The sequence below is a fragment of the Notolepis coatsorum genome (genome assembly GCF_963971535.1).
Source record: "Notolepis coatsorum genome assembly, chromosome: 3".
NCBI classification, from domain to species: Eukaryota; Metazoa; Chordata; class Actinopteri; order Aulopiformes; family Paralepididae; genus Notolepis; species Notolepis coatsorum.
Genome location: NC_140167.1, coordinates 168,545,150 through 168,560,913, shown reverse-complemented (window position 1 = coordinate 168,560,913; position 15,764 = coordinate 168,545,150). Strand labels below are relative to the sequence as shown.

Sequence of the window (15,764 nt, the reverse complement as noted above, 5' to 3'; positions counted from 1 at the left end):
TCTGTCTGTCTGTCTGTCTGTCTGTCTGTCTGTCTGTCTGTCTGTCTGTCTGTCTGCGTGCAGCAGCACTTGTGGAATACATTTTACATCATACTAAATAAACATTGATTGTATCACAAGTTCCATTACACATGAAACATCACAGAATATAAAACATATCCGTGTATTTCCTATATCTTAGATACAGGTATATTGACCACAACCAAAATGAATACGGGAGAGTGTTGAGGGATGACGCATACAAAGAAGCCACCTGAATCGCGATCGGTGATGTTGCATTGTATACAAACGCATATTTCTACTTAGAGAGAGAGTAGTAGTAGTAGTAGTAGTAGTAGTAGTAGTAAGTGCAGTGTTTCATTCATAACTCGATGCAGCGTACAACAGGTGCAGCTACAGTGTGCAAAAGGACGTCGGCTTTCTCTAGCATTTCGACAGGCGAAGACCACACAGGCGTATGAGCTGCCCCCTTTCTGCTCTTAGCTATAACAGCTGTGTCCTGAAAGCTGGACATAGCCACACAGTGGGTTGGTGAGATAACAGTCTGTTAGTACTACGTAGAGGCTACAGGCGGTGAGTTGTGTTATGGTGGATAGAAACTAAATTAAACTGAATGTGCAAAATACGTTTCCCAACGTGTCACCGTGAGAATGATTGTGCACGTGTGGGGGCTCGTCCGGGACAGCGCGGTGGAGGAGGAGATCTGTGTGTGGGAGGAAGACGCCCATGTGATACACGGCTATAAGAATCAACATGAGGCGTGACGGTGAGGCTGAGAATAACTCGATGATGATTTCATTCTTAAAATTCCAACATGCATAATCGTGGAGGAGCATTCATGCAGGGCTATATATCACAACTCCCATGGTCTCATTTGTCAAGTACTGTAAGTCCTAGCAAAACTAGCCTTTAAGCAACACTACAGTACTCTTTCCCCCCTACAACTGAAGCAATGGCCCCTCAAAAAAGAAAAAAAAGTTTTATAAAACAGTACTAAACTGTAAAGTAAATAAGTTGAATTTCATAATGCAAGACACTGGACAGCAGAACTAGCTGCAAGAGAAGTTAAAGCATTGGCTTAGAGTATGTTGCTCATTCCCGTACATAATCACAAGCCATTCCCATTCCACACTGTCCATTTACATCTGTTCTTAATTATTTCTGTGTCTCTGTTTGTTTGACAGGACTGATGATCCGTCAACCCTTGCCAGACTTGTGTCAGTTTTCAACATGTAGGAAAGTTCAGACAGGGTGACCTTTTGGAAACTGACAAATGCATCGCTCATCCGTTTGGCCAATTGCAACAACGTGTTACATTAGCAAAGCTGTCGTTTCTGCACATGCACAGTTACAATTATTAAGGTTCTAATTAGAAAACAAACCGGCAATACGTTCCATCTGATTTCACTTAATTTTGTAATGGATAAACGTGGCCGCTCCCTAAAGATAACACCACCAAGAAGGATTGGTCCCCAGCAGCCTGATGCGAGTAATTTCCTCCTCTTAGGCACCAAACTCTAGAGTCAAGTTGTCAGTTTGGCATAGATATCCACGGAAAAAATGGGAGTCCAATGGATTTCACCTTCAAAGGCTGTAAACAATTTGTCATTAAATAAAATTTCTTTGTTGGGTTTCTCTAACATTCTCCTACATACCTTCCGGCCTGATGTCTTTGCCCGTGACCTCCTTCTCGCTCTTGTCTTTCTCGTATTTGTTTTTGTCAGGTTTCGTCACGCTGTCGTAGGAGGGAGGAGAGGCCGTGGAGGGCGTCATGTCCGCTTTATCTGACGGGGACATCTCATTCAATTTGTCTATGACGAGATCCTCCTTGTCGACGATCGCCTCTCCACTCTGACCGCTCTCCTTGAGCCTGTTGGCGCACCGCACGTGGATGCGCGTCAACGCGTAGTGCCTGTACGCCCTCTGGATGACGAGCGCCGACATGTCTTCCTGCTTGCGTCGCAGGGTGGTGGTGATGGGCTCGTAGGACAACTTGGAAGGGTTCGAGGCCATGAAGCGCTCCTCCATCTGCGCCCTCAGGATGTCCATCTCGCCGCCCTCTCCCAGGACGCGCTTGGTGAATGCAAAGAGGATGTCCAGACAGTGGATGCGCTCGCCACTCACCATGGGCAGGTCCATGGAGATCAGCTGGACCTTGTTGGGCTTGGCTATGCGCAGCGGCGGGTCCAGAGCGTCGGCAAAGTCCGACAGCTTCCTGTATTCAACGAACTGGGTGGCGCGCGTGTCGAACTTCTCCCACACCTCGTAGAACATCTCGAAGTCGTCCTCGCTCAGCGGATCGGCGCTCTCCTCCGTAGCCACGCTGAAGTTCTCCAGGATGACGGCGATGTACATGTTGATCACGATGAGGAAGCAGATGATGATGTAGCTCACGAAGAAGATGATGGCCACCGGGGGGTTCCCGCAGTCACCCTTGTAGGGGCTGCCGGGGTTCTCCTTCAGGGGGTCGCAGTCGGGAGGCGTGTTGAGGATAGGAGCCAGGAGGTCACTCCAGCCGGCGGAGGTGGTGATCTGGAACAGGCAAATCATGCTGTTGCCGAACGTCTCGAAGTTGAACAGGTCGTCGATGCCGTCCTCCTTCTTGACGTAGGCGAAGTTGGACATGCCGAATATGGCGTAGATGAACATCACCAGGAAGAGCAGGAGGCCGATGTTGAACAGGGCGGGAAGTGACATCATCAGTGCGAACAAGAGTGTGCGGATCCCTTTGGCGCCCTTGATGAGACGCAGGACGCGACCGATCCGGGCCAATCGGATGACTCTGAACAGGGTCGGCGAAACAAAATACTTCTCGATTATATCCGAGAGGAACATACCTGGAGAATGGAAATGGAAATCAATTAGACATACAGCGACAAATGGAATGATGAAATCCAGCACTGCGGTTTTAGACAGAGATAGAGGCCTTACCCATTATTGACAGAATGACTACGATGAAGTCGAACACGTTCCACCCGTTGGTGAAATAGTACTGCCGCAGAGAGACCATCTTCAGCACGCACTCTCCGGTGAAGATGACGATGAACACAACGTTCACATAGTAGAGAATGTCATCCCATTCCTTCGACTGGTCGTCCGTCTCCATCATCATGGACACCATGTTGAGGATGATGAGCGCCATGATGGCGATGTCGAACACTTGGTTGGTGGTGAAGTCGAAGACACACCCGTGAATATTGTTCTGCAACGCAATAGAGGAGGGAGAAGACACGTCAGCCTAACAGGTCTGTAGAGGACACTGTATCTGTGTGTTTACACATCTATCTATCTATCTATCTATCTATCTATCTATCTATCTATCTATCTATCTATCTATCTATCTATCTATCTATCTATCTATCTATCTATCTATCTATCTATCTATCTATCTATCTATCTATCTATCTATCTATCTATCTATCTATCTATCTATCTATCTATCTATCTATCTATCTATCTATCTATCTATCTATCTATCTATCAATCTATCTATCTATCTATCTATCTATCTATCTATCTATCTATCTATCTATCTATCTATCTATCTATCTATATATCTATCTATCTATCTATCTATCTATCTATCTATCTATCTATCTATCTATCTATCTATCTATCTATCTATCTATCTATCTATCTATCTATCTATCTATCTATCTATCTATCTATCTATCTATCTATCTATCTATCAATCTATCTATCTATCTATCTATCTATCTATCTATCTATCTATCTATCTATCTATCTATCTATCTATCTATCTATCTATCTATCTATCTATCTATCTATCTATCTATCTATCTATCTATCTATCTATCTATCTAATGATGAGAACCATGATAGCTCACAACACTTGCTGGTGATGTCGAAGACACACCCGTGAATATTGTTCTGCAACGCAATAGAGGAGGGAGAAGACATGTCTTAGACACTCGGAGGTGAAGGTTCGATTTCACAAGAGGGAGGAAGGAAACCGTTATGTTGAAAGATAGTTTGCTACGTACTGCTGGTCGGGGAATAGGCTTCTGTGGCTTCTTGGATCCCAGCTTTTTCATGGCATTATAATACTTCTTCTGTTCCTCGGTCATGAAGATGTCTTGACCTCCGAAGTAAAGAGGGGATGAAAGGCATATTAAATCACTGCAGAGGCTAAGGTATAAACTGTAGATGACTTCAGTGCAGTTAATCCTTAAAGGAACAAGGCAACCTCATGTGAAATGCGCTTACCGTCTTCTCCAGAGTCAGACTGGGGAGATAGATACCAATTTCCTCTCTGTGTGTTCAGTAGAAAGCTAGCCTAGCTTAGCACAAATGAATGGAAGCGGATATGGACCAGCTAGCATATAGCTGTTGGCCAAAAATATCTCTCCCGGAGTTTTAAGTTAAGCTAGTGGTCCATATCCGCTTCTATTCATTTGTGCTAAGCTAGGCTAGTTTGCAGCCAGATAGCCTTCTACTGAATGCATAGACAGGCAATTGGTATCTAGCTCCTTGTCTGACTCTGGAGAAAATGGTAAGTGTAACTGAGGGGTACAATTCCCTGACTGAATTGATAAGTATGGTATCATTAAACCACTACCGCTTTATGTACTTTAATTACTGGCCATACAGTACATGATATATAAATATGATGAACACTTCCCACAATGAATCGGTTCCACACAAAGGTGTAATCAAGTATTTATTGCAGCAAAAGGTACATAATATACTTCTCTATTATACTTTGGATGCGCTTATAAGGCAAAGGAATGTGCGTAGGCAAATCAATAATGAATGTCCATTCTCTGGTTACGCAGGAGGTAATTATACAACCTGAATCTTAGGGAATTATATCTATGGTACACTAGTAATATATAGCGGGAGATACTGGAAGGGTCCCCCCGGTTGTAAGCCAGCAGGGGTAGAGGATCTGTCGGTAGTAGAGAGTCTGGTCAACGATGACTAAGGAGACTCCAAGTACAGGAGACGGTGCAATAGTCTCTTGATCCACAGACGAATACAGCTGTTCTCCGTAGACTGTAGCTCCACAGTGAAGAAAGCTAGCCGGCCTCAGGCTCTCTGAGGCGCCGACTCGACTTGGCTCCTCACAGGGTAAATCCCACACGTGTAGGCGTCGGCGATTCTCCGCTCCATAAATCACAGGACCAAAACAAATATAATCCAGCCGCAAAGGGCTATGTAGTCGTCGGGTAGATTAATCCAGTGTACATGTCCACACGGTTCTCGTCTAGGTCTCCTCGGGTGAAAGCGCCATGAAAGCAGCCCAGCCTGGATAAGCACTCTAGCTGGTACGAGGAAGCGTTGGTGATGCTGGTCACTGTAGAACTTTAGCCGCACGATACACTATACACAAATAGACTATTACTGACTTAATAGAAATATGTCGCACTCGACGGTATAGCGCCAAACTCTGACAATTCAGTTATTAATTCGCACGCGGTCTCAATGCTCTATTTGGGGCCAAACAGGCCATACTTCACCGCACGTTGTATCGTGGGTGAGGCTTCAACTTATTGGGTAACTCTACTTCTGTATTCACCTGCGCCATATTTATATGCACGGTGAACAATCTAGTGCCAACCTCATTTCTGTCTCGTATTCCTGGGCAAGGCCGGGCATGTACAGACATGTCTTGTCGGTGGCCTTGAACCTGACTCTGGAGGCATGGCCCCGGCGCCTGTGGACCGCTGTCCAATAGGAGAATGAAATATTATGGTCTGTACTAGGCTAAAGGGACATTCCGTGTATATGTACAAGGAATATACAAGGGATATCAAACGATATACAAATACTATAATAATAATAATAATGACTTGGATTTATATAGCGCTCTTCATGACACCCAGAGCGCTTCACAGAGTCCATTATTCGTTCATACACAGTCATACCGGTGGTGGTAAGCTACAATTGCAGCCAGAGCTGCCCTGAGGCAGACTCACGGAAGCGTGGCGAATAATCAACGCCTACGGCCCCTCCGACCACCACCAACATTCATTCACATGCATACACATTCATACGAGGCAAGTAGGTTAAGTGTCTTGCCCAAGGACACAACGGCAGTGGGATGGACATGGGCTTGAGCGGGATTCGAACCACCAACTCTTCGATCATTGGACGACCCGCTCTACCCCTGAGCCACGCCGCCCCACTATGCAATATATATCAATCAATAAATATATATATTCGGTTTAATCTGATCCTTTGTAACAGCCGCCTCCTAATTAGTCCCACCTAATTAGCTAAGCAGAGACAGATTAACCGTACTGTCCACTACTCAATGTCTGTTGTGAGGGGTCGGGCAGTTCACAAAGTCATGGGTCATGGTCGTCATCGATAGTATCGGGGAGCCTTGGCAGTTCTATTAGCCTCGCCACGGGTCGGGTGTAGATCCGTCCTTGGACGAGCACTTCGGCTGCTCGGACCTTTCCGTCGGCACCGGTGATCACTTTGCTTACGCGGCCAGCCGGCCACATAGCTCGGGGTAGTGACTGGTCGATAATCATGACGACTGTTCCTTCTGTCAAATTGTCTCTCTCTTTCACCCATTTCTGGCGGGTCTGTAGAGACGGTAGATAGTGGAGTAGGAAGCTGTTCCAAAACTTGTCAGCCAATACTTGACTGTACCTCCACATTCTTCGGCCGTTCGCTTCTTCAGGCCTGTACATTGTCTGTGGTAGCGCGGGGTCCAGCCGACCCCATCAAGAGTGTGTTGGGGGTGACTGGGTCGACATCTGCTACATCACTTGAGACGTAACCGAGGGGCTTTGAGTTCAATACTCCCTCGATCTCCATGAGGACTGTCATTAGGACTTCTTCCGCCACGGTCTGGGCCCCAAGCACGGCGTACAGGGCTGTCTTTATTGAACGTACTTCTCGTTCCCAAGTTCCACCGAAGTGAGGTGCGTTCGGGGGATTAAACTGGAAGTCAATCTGGGATGGAGCGAGGTGGGTCTTAAGTTCTGGGCCCATAGCTTGGAAGCTCTCTCTCAGCTCTCTTTCTCCGCCTTTGAAGTTTGTCCCGTGATCAGACAATAATATAGACGGTTTGCCTTTCCGCGATGTGAATCTTCGGAAGGCCATAAGGAATGAGTCTGTGCTCATGGTTGGAAGGAGTTCTATATGCATCGCTCGGGTGGTCATGCATTTGAATACAATACCCCACCGCTTCTCGGTTCCTCTTCCTTTCTTTATATACAGCGGGCCGAAACAGTCCATACCGGTGGAGTGAAAAGGCTTGTCGCCGAGTCGGAGGCGACAGGGAGGTAGGTCAGCCATCCGGGGTATACTGGGCTGCGCTCGCCACTTACGACAGTCTAGACAGGTTCGCTGGAAGTGCCGCACTGCTTCTCTCCCTTGCAGTATCCAATAACGACGTCTGATCTCCGCGAAGACTCTCTCTGCCCCGGCGTGATGCACATCCTCGTCGTATTTCTTTATGATCAGCTCTGTGACCTTGTGTCGGCTGTTTAAGACTATCGGGTACTTGACGTCATCCGGTAAGTCTGGAGCTCTCCACAGACGACCACCCACTCTGATGAGACCATGGGCGTCGCTCTCGGGGGCTAGGTGGAGCAGTCTGCTGTCTGATGGGACGGGCTTTGCTCCCTGTAGACAGTCTAGCTCATCGGGGAACGAGTCTCTCTGGGCTCGTTGTAGTAGAAGAAGTTCTGCTTCTTCGTAGTCAGCTGCTGTAATGTCAGTAGTGAGCTGAACCTCTGGGTGGTGCCACAGGAATGTCTTTAGCTGCGCACTCTCTAGGGTGAGGCAATCGTCTATGTCGGGGTCTGTGGAGACGAGTGTGTTCAATCCACAGAACATAGATTTCTTGTTTTCGGCCTCCTCTTTACTCGCTTCCCGTGGGGTGGGTGTAGGCCACTCTTCTTCCGGGAGCTTGAGGAACTCTGGCCCGTCACTGTATAGGTTGTGACGGGTGAGGTCATCCAGGGACATTCCCCGGGTGATGACGTCAGCTGGGTTGTGTTTTGTGTCCACATACCTCCAGCTTGCTACTTCTGTTAAATCTTGAATCTCTGTGACTCTGACTCCCACGAAGACCTTGTATCTGCACGAATCAGACCGGATCCATGTGAGTACTGTCGTGGAGTCTGACCACAAGATTGTTCTTTGCACCGGAATGGTGAGTTCACGTTGGATTAACGTGGCGAGTTGCGCTCCTGCTAGGGCTGCGCAGAGCTCTAGACGCGGGATAGATTGTTGCTTTCGTAGGGCTATTCTTGAGCGAGCCAGGATGAAAGCAGTATGTATTTCTCCTCCCTCCTCTCGGGCACGCAAGTAGGCCACCGAACCGTAGGCTACTTCGGAGGCATCGCTGAAGACGTGCAGGTCCATCTGGCACGTCTCCGGCCTCACTGTGGGTGGGAAGTAGCTGCGGCGTATGTTGACACCTGGGAGTGAGCTGAGTTCCGTCTCCCACTCTCTCCATGTGGATGCAAGGTGTTCGGGTATGGGGTCGTCCCAGCCCTGGTCCTTGTCCCATAACGCTCTTACAATCATCTTTGCCCTGGTGGTGTAAGGTAGAATACATCCCAACGGGTCATATTGTCTGGCGAGTGTTCTGTATACACTCCGTCTGGTGGTCGGTAGTGCAGTCGACCTTCTCTGCTCCTTGGTCAGGGGTGTGTGTTTATAATGGAGCGAGTCTGTTTTGAAGCGCCAGACTAGTCCTAATGTCATTTCTTGGGCTTCTCCTGGGATGGTCGCCATCCAGGTCTCGCTGCTTGCTGCCTTGTCCTCGGGGGAGAGGCTGCGCAATACTTGCGGGTCGCTGCTGGCCCACTGCCTGAGATCAAAGCCGCCTTTGATCAGGGAGGCGCGGAGCTTGAGTAGAAGGGCCTCGGCTTCTTCTGGCGTCGAGACGCTTTGCAGACAGTTGTCCACGTAGAAACTATTTCCTACACTTTGTCGGACCTCTTCATCAGCTGCTGGGTCCTCTGCGACGTGTTTTTGCAGTGCAAACGTAGCACAGCATGGGCTGCATGTGGTTCCGAAAGGGAGGACTTCCCATTGATAGATGGCTGGTTGCTCATCCCCGATCCTCTCTCTCCATAGGAACCGCAGCAGGGGCTTGTCCTCCTCCACTAGTCTCACCTGCAGGAACATCCCTTTGATGTCGCCGCTGATGGCCACCTTGTCTTGGCGGAAACGTAGTAACACGCCTAGTAGAGAGGGGCCGAGTGTTGGGCCGGGCAAGAGCTCTTTATTCAGATTTTGTGATCCGATCTGGTAGCTGCAGTTGAACACAATACGATCCTTGCCGTTGTGGTGGACTTTGTGGTGCGGCACGTACCATGATTCGGTCGTCTGATCGGCCTCTTTAATGTAAATTTTCTTTATGTGTCCCGCTGTGATTAGCTTGTTAATCTCAGCACGGTACACCGTCTCTTGAGCGGGGTCTCTGGCTAGGCGCCGCTCTGTGTTCAATAGATACCGCTCCGTCGCTTCTTTTGGGGCGTGGAAGGTAGGCATACCCTCTCGCCTCAGGAGTGGAGTTGCGTATCTCATCACTCCGTTGACTTTGACTCTCTTTGTCCCCTGCTCGAGGAGGGCTATAGCGTAAATGTCTTCCTTGGAACGAATGTCTTTCTTTTCGTTCTTAAAGGGCATTGTCTCTAGTGTCCATAGCCTCTCGACATGCTGTAGGAGGGTGGTGTCTTCTTCTGTCACTCTGGAGTGGAGGCAGTTAGTGGCTGCTGTTCGGTTAAGAGACTTAGCGAGGGGGCCTTGTAATGTCCATCCTAGGCGGGTCTCGACTGCTGCAGGGCAGCCTCTGGGCCCTGTGTGGACCCGGTCAATCGGGACGATGAGGTCTGCATGGTCGGAGCCTATCAGCAGGGTCGGGGTGGCACCGTCTAGGAGCGGTATAGGTAGTTGACGCAGGTGCACATATTTATCCATCAGCTTGGCGATGGGGTAGGTGTACTGCGACAGGCCTATTTCTTGGCTGGTGAAAGCGTTAGTAATCCTATACCGTCTCTCTGGCTGCCCGCTTGCTGCGATAGTGAAGGAGACATTCTCGCCCTTTATCGTCTTTAGATCTCTTCTTATTGTCCGAATCGTCATCTGGTTTTCGCTCCCCCGCAGCCCCAGCTGGGCAGCAGCGGACGCGAGGAGAAGGGTCTTCTCTGACCCGTCGTCAAGGACGGCGTAAGTGTCCATGACCTTATCTTGGTAACTCAGTGTTACGCGGACCACCTTTAAGAGCACCCGGGCGCCCCCGCTGCTGGCGGGGTCAATGTACATAACACTTGCCTGTGTGCTGCTTGAGGGTGCAGGCTTTCTTCTGTTACTGTCGTGTAGGACATCTAGGTGGGCTCCGTCACACCGACTACACCTCTTCTTTAAGCGGCAATCGGCTGCCATGTGACTGCGCGCACATCGGTAACAGCGTCGGTTGGACTTTATCCATTGACTCACCTCGTCGGCGGTCATCTTCTTGAACGTGTCACATTGTGACAACCAGTGTTCCTTTTCGCAGTACGGGCACACCATCTTCCACTTCTCTTTCATCGAGGGGGTACTGTGGTTCTTGCTGCTCGGTACTGATTCTGATTGGTGCATGACGGTCACCAATCTTCGGCCATCATTTGCTCTCCTAGGTCCCTCTCTGGAGCTTGGGGTGCTCCGCATGAACGTATCCAACCGTAGGCTGTTGACTTCTCTCGCCAGGAAGTCGGCTAGGTCTAGGAGGGATGGCTTGGGACCGTTAGGATCGCGGTGGTCTCTTTGCCGCCTGAAGCGCTCTTGTCGGGCGGGCGGAAGCTTCTCTAAAATCCTCTCGACATTAGAGTTTGCGTACAGTTCGTGCATACCCTTTTCTCTTTGCGCCCCCAGCATCCCTACCAGGGATTGTACCTTGATAGACAGGTCATCTAGTGAGCGATTGTCGGTGGCTGGGGGTAGGCGGTCAATATGCCTTATCTCTTGTATTACGTAGTCCCATATGCGTCCATATCTTTGGTCGAGTGCTGCTAGAGCCGCTGTGTATGGGGTAGTAGAGGTGGCATAGGCTAGCGCTATATTGTGCGCTTGGGGCACCTTGAGGTGCTTCAGTAGGATAGCATACTTGTATGGTTCATCAGCTACATCGGACATCATTGTCTCTAAGCACATTCGTAGCTCCGTGTACTGTGCTCTGTTCTCGTGGGTGAAGTCCGGAAACGTCGGTGTGCCAATGTATGATGCCATGGATGGCTGGCACATCGGTGAGCGTTGGAAGAGAGGCCTCCTAGGCGAGTCTCCTCTTACGCCTCTTGGTGGGCTGGTACCTGCTGGGTACCATGGCCCGCGTATCCAGGTGCTGTTCCTCGGGGCTGGTCGTGCGTCAAGCTCACCCATGAATTGAGTCGGGGGTCTGTAGCGCAGAGCCGCGGGGGTAGAGCCTGGGCTGTACTGGACCTCCTGGTCCTGTGGAGTACTGTGCTGCTGTCGGGCTTGACTCTCCTCCTCTCCCTCTTCTTCTTCCTCTGGCAGGTCCTCTAGATCCTGTAGTCGTCTATTTAGCCTCTCCGCGGTGTAGACCGTTTCTTCCTTGTAGCTGGGTCTCACTTGGACCGGTCGGGGAAGGGGTTCGGAGGGGGGTATAGGCTCTCTCTGGTGGTCGGGCTCAGGGTCGCTTGATCGGGTAGGGGAGGGTGCCCTTGACCCTTGTCTTGACGAGGCCCTGGAACCCCGTGCGGAAGGAGGGGGTGTTGCCCTGGTGATCAGCTGCTCCATTATCTGCGCTTGTAATCGGTCGCGCTCGGCTTCGCGCTTGGTGAGAGCGAGGTCGCGCTCTGCTTCTCTTTGGGCACCGGCAGCGGCGCGCTGGGCTTCGGCGGCGGCGCGCTGGGCTTCGGCCCGGTCCCTTACCATATTCTCTTCCGTCTGAAGGCGTCTAATCTCTAGACGTATACGATCTTCGTCGCTCCATTGCTGCGCCTGAAGGCGTTCTCTTTCCATGGAAGAATGTTCGCGCTCACTAAGTGTCTGTGCTTGGAGTCGATCGCGCTCTGTTGAGGCTGCTAGGCTGGCGAGGAATGCCTGTGCCAGCATCTTGTCCGCCTCGCTGGGGGAAGACGCTGGTTGAGGTGATCCACTCCTGGCAGTACTCGTTGGAGATCTGTTCTCCTGTGGCGAGTCCTGGAGATCCATCTCCGGGGTGCTCTCCTCTTCTTGTAGCGGGTAGAGTTCCATCCCTGGAGGGCTGTCTTTATCCTGGAGCTCTCCGGGGACTACTTCTTCGGTCTTGGCGGGGGGTAAAGTCATGTCGGGTCCCTCCTGGTCCCTACCGTGAGCTTGGTCAGTTACGTTAGAACCCACTAGGGCCTCTATTGGCGGGGTAGCCTGGTCGATAGGGTCGGACATAATTTTACTATCTACTTTTTCCGCGTTTACCGTCTGTAGAAAGCTAGGTAGTATATTGGCAACGTAATCCTCTAAGTACTGAGGTGTCTGCCGTCTACGCTGCGGGCGATCTACTTTAGGAGAACCGTTTTGTGGAGTGTTCATCATTGGCCATGTCAATATTAATACCACTATATTAATATTACACTAGTTACCCTCCGGCTCGAAGGACCAATTGTAACTGAGGGGTACAATTCCCTGACTGTATTGATAAGTATGGTATCATTAAACCACTACCGCTTTATGTACTTTAATTACTGGCCATACAGTACATGATATATAAATATGATGAACACTTCCCACAATGAATCGGTTCCACACAAAGGTGTAATCAAGTATTTATTGCAGCAAAAGGTACATAATATACTTCTCTATTATACTTTGGATGCGCTTATAAGGCAAAGGAATGTGCGTAGGCAAATCAATAATGAATGTCCATTCTCTGGTTACGCAGGAGGTAATTATACAACCTGAATCTTAGGGAATTATATCTATGGTACACTAGTAATATATAGCGGGAGATACTGGAAGGGTCCCCCCGGTTGTAAGCCAGCAGGGGTAGAGGATCTGTCGGTAGTAGAGAGTCTGGTCAACGATGACTAAGGAGACTCCAAGTACAGGAGACGGTGCAATAGTCTCTTGATCCACAGACGAATACAGCTGTTCTCCGTAGACTGTAGCTCCACAGTGAAGAAAGCTAGCCGGCCTCAGGCTCTCTGAGGCGCCGACTCGACTTGGCTCCTCACAGGGTAAATCCCACACGTGTAGGCGTCGGCGATTCTCCGCTCCATAAATCACAGGACCAAAACAAATATAATCCAGCCGCAAAGGGCTATGTAGTCGTCGGGTAGATTAATCCAGTGTACATGTCCACACGGTTCTCGTCTAGGTCTCCTCGGGTGAAAGCGCCATGAAAGCAGCCCAGCCTGGATAAGCACTCTAGCTGGTACGAGGAAGCGTTGGTGATGCTGGTCACTGTAGAACTTTAGCCGCACGATACACTATACACAAATAGACTATTACTGACTTAATAGAAATATGTCGCACTCGACGGTATAGCGCCAAACTCTGACAATTCAGTTATTAATTCGCACGCGGTCTCAATGCTCTATTTGGGGCCAAACAGGCCATACTTCACCGCACGTTGTATCGTGGGTGAGGCTTCAACTTATTGGGTAACTCTACTTCTGTATTCACCTGCGCCATATTTATATGCACGGTGAACAATCTAGTGCCAACCTCATTTCTGTCTCGTATTCCTGGGCAAGGCCGGGCATGTACAGACATGTCTTGTCGGTGGCCTTGAACCTGACTCTGGAGGCATGGCCCCGGCGCCTGTGGACCGCTGTCCAATAGGAGAATGAAATATTATGGTCTGTACTAGGCTAAAGGGACATTCTGTGTATATGTACAAGGAATATACAAGGGATATCAAACGATATACAAATACTATGCAATATATATCAATCAATAAATATATATATTCGGTTTAATCTGATCCTTTGTAACAGTAAGTTTTGAGAATTGTTGTAATAGTTCATGCAAATATCGTTTTGACTTAAACATATATATATTTCCCCTTGTTTTACCAGCACCTACACTGTGTAGAGCAGTGGTGCCCAACCAGTCGATCGCTGATTTACACTGTAGAGTATTGAGAGCGGGCCCTAGTAACTTTTACACCCATGAACGGGATGCTGGGTACAGGACTCTAGCTAGCCAGGTAGCATGACAGCTGGGAGAGGCTCTGTTGCTACAGTACATTCAAGAACAGGAAAAGAAAGATGAAAAAAGAGAGACCGGAGATGTCATTGTTTCACTAAGCTCACACATTTCAAACATCAGTGATGTCACTTTCAGAATTAATGCTTTTGTTCCCGGAAATAACGTTGTGCCTTGTCTGACTCCCATATACTGTATCTAACGCTAGCTGTTAGCAATGACAGCAGCCAGCTAGCTCACTTGTTTGATTTTCTCATATTCAATATTAAGGAAAAACTAAATCATATGACTATCAAATAGCAATTTTGTGAGTTTTTTTATTAGATTGATTGAAAACTTTATTAACAGATTGCAGAATGGGTACAGTACAGTACAGCTCAATACATACAATTGTTAAGGGGATGCAGACCAGAGAAAGACTTTCATCTTGTTTACATCAGGGTCCCCCATTTTCAATTCATCATAACATATATGACATACACAACATACAGATAGACAGTACTGCTACATCTATACATTTATGACTTGCAAATGATTTGCAAATACAGTACTGTTTGTGATACAAAAAGAGTCCAGAAGAGAGAGTATATACATTTGACGTAGAAACTGTACATTGGAGGAGGTTGGGTAGGTGGGGTGGGGTTGGGGGGGGGGGGGGGGGGGGCTGTACATTGGAGATGGTTGGGTGGGGGGGGGGTTGGGGGGGGGGGGGGGGTTGGGTAGGAGGGGTGGGTGGGGGACACTACAACTGTACAAGCAAAACTGTACATTGGAATATTGACAAAACAATACTTGGTCATTTACATTGGAGTAGTAGTAGTAGTAGTAGTAGTAGTAGTAGTAGTAGTAGTAGTAGTAGTAGTAGTAGTAGTAGTAGTAGTAGTAGTAGTAGCAGTAGCAGTAGTAGTAGTAGCAGTAGTAGTAGTAGTAGTAGTAGCAGTAGTAGTAGCAGTAGTAGTAGTAGTAGTAGTAGTAGTAGTAGTAGTAGTAGTAGTAGTAGTAGTAGTAGTAGTAGTAGCAGTAGTAGTAGTAGTAGCAGTAGTAGCAGTAGTAGCAGTAGCAGCAGTAGCAGCAGTAGCAGTAGTAGTAGTAGTAGTAGTAGTAGTAGTAGTAGTAGTAGTAGTAGTAGTAGTAGTACTGTTCCTAATTTATGCAAATTACATGTCGTCAGCTTGTGACTGCAACTTGTTCCTGTTTGCGGACGACTCAGCCCTGCTGGTCTCTGACAAGAACAAGTTACAGGTTGAAAAAACCCTCAGCTCAGAACTAGGCAAAATCTGCATATGGCTCGCTGATAACAAACTATCATTACACATGGGCAAAACAGAGTCCATTCTCTTCGGTTCAAATAACAAACTCAGCAAGACCGACGGCTTCTCAGTTACAGTGGGTGACAATATTGTCACAAGGAAAGAAGATATTACCTACCTGGGTTCCATCCTAGAGGCAAATCTTTCCTGTGACAAAATGGCATCCAATGTAATAAAAAAAAGTCCACCAACGAACTCGATTCTTGTACCGGATCTCCTCACTGGTAAACAAGAATACCCTGAAGACTCTGGCAGGAGCACTCATTCAAGGGTACTACGACTATGCTTGCACCTCATGGTACCAAAGCACCTCAAAGGCGCTAAAAACAA

The 15,764-nt window shown here is 48.5% G+C and overlaps 1 protein-coding gene across 1 annotated transcript in view; it reads right to left on the bottom strand.

Annotated features, from left to right (window-relative positions):
* Positions 1-1,647: 1,647 nt before the first annotated feature.
* scn1laa (sodium channel, voltage-gated, type I-like, alpha) overlaps positions 1,648-15,764 on the bottom strand; it is a gene marked incomplete at both ends in the record, with an annotated part of 146,580 nt that continues 132,463 nt past the window's right edge. Inside the window, 3 exons of the mRNA XM_084311428.1 lie at positions 1,648-2,837; positions 2,932-3,202; positions 4,005-4,102. Coding sequence (XP_084167554.1) covers positions 1,648-2,837; positions 2,932-3,202; positions 4,005-4,102 — 1,559 coding nt within the window. The remainder of the gene's footprint in view (positions 2,838-2,931; positions 3,203-4,004; positions 4,103-15,764) is intronic.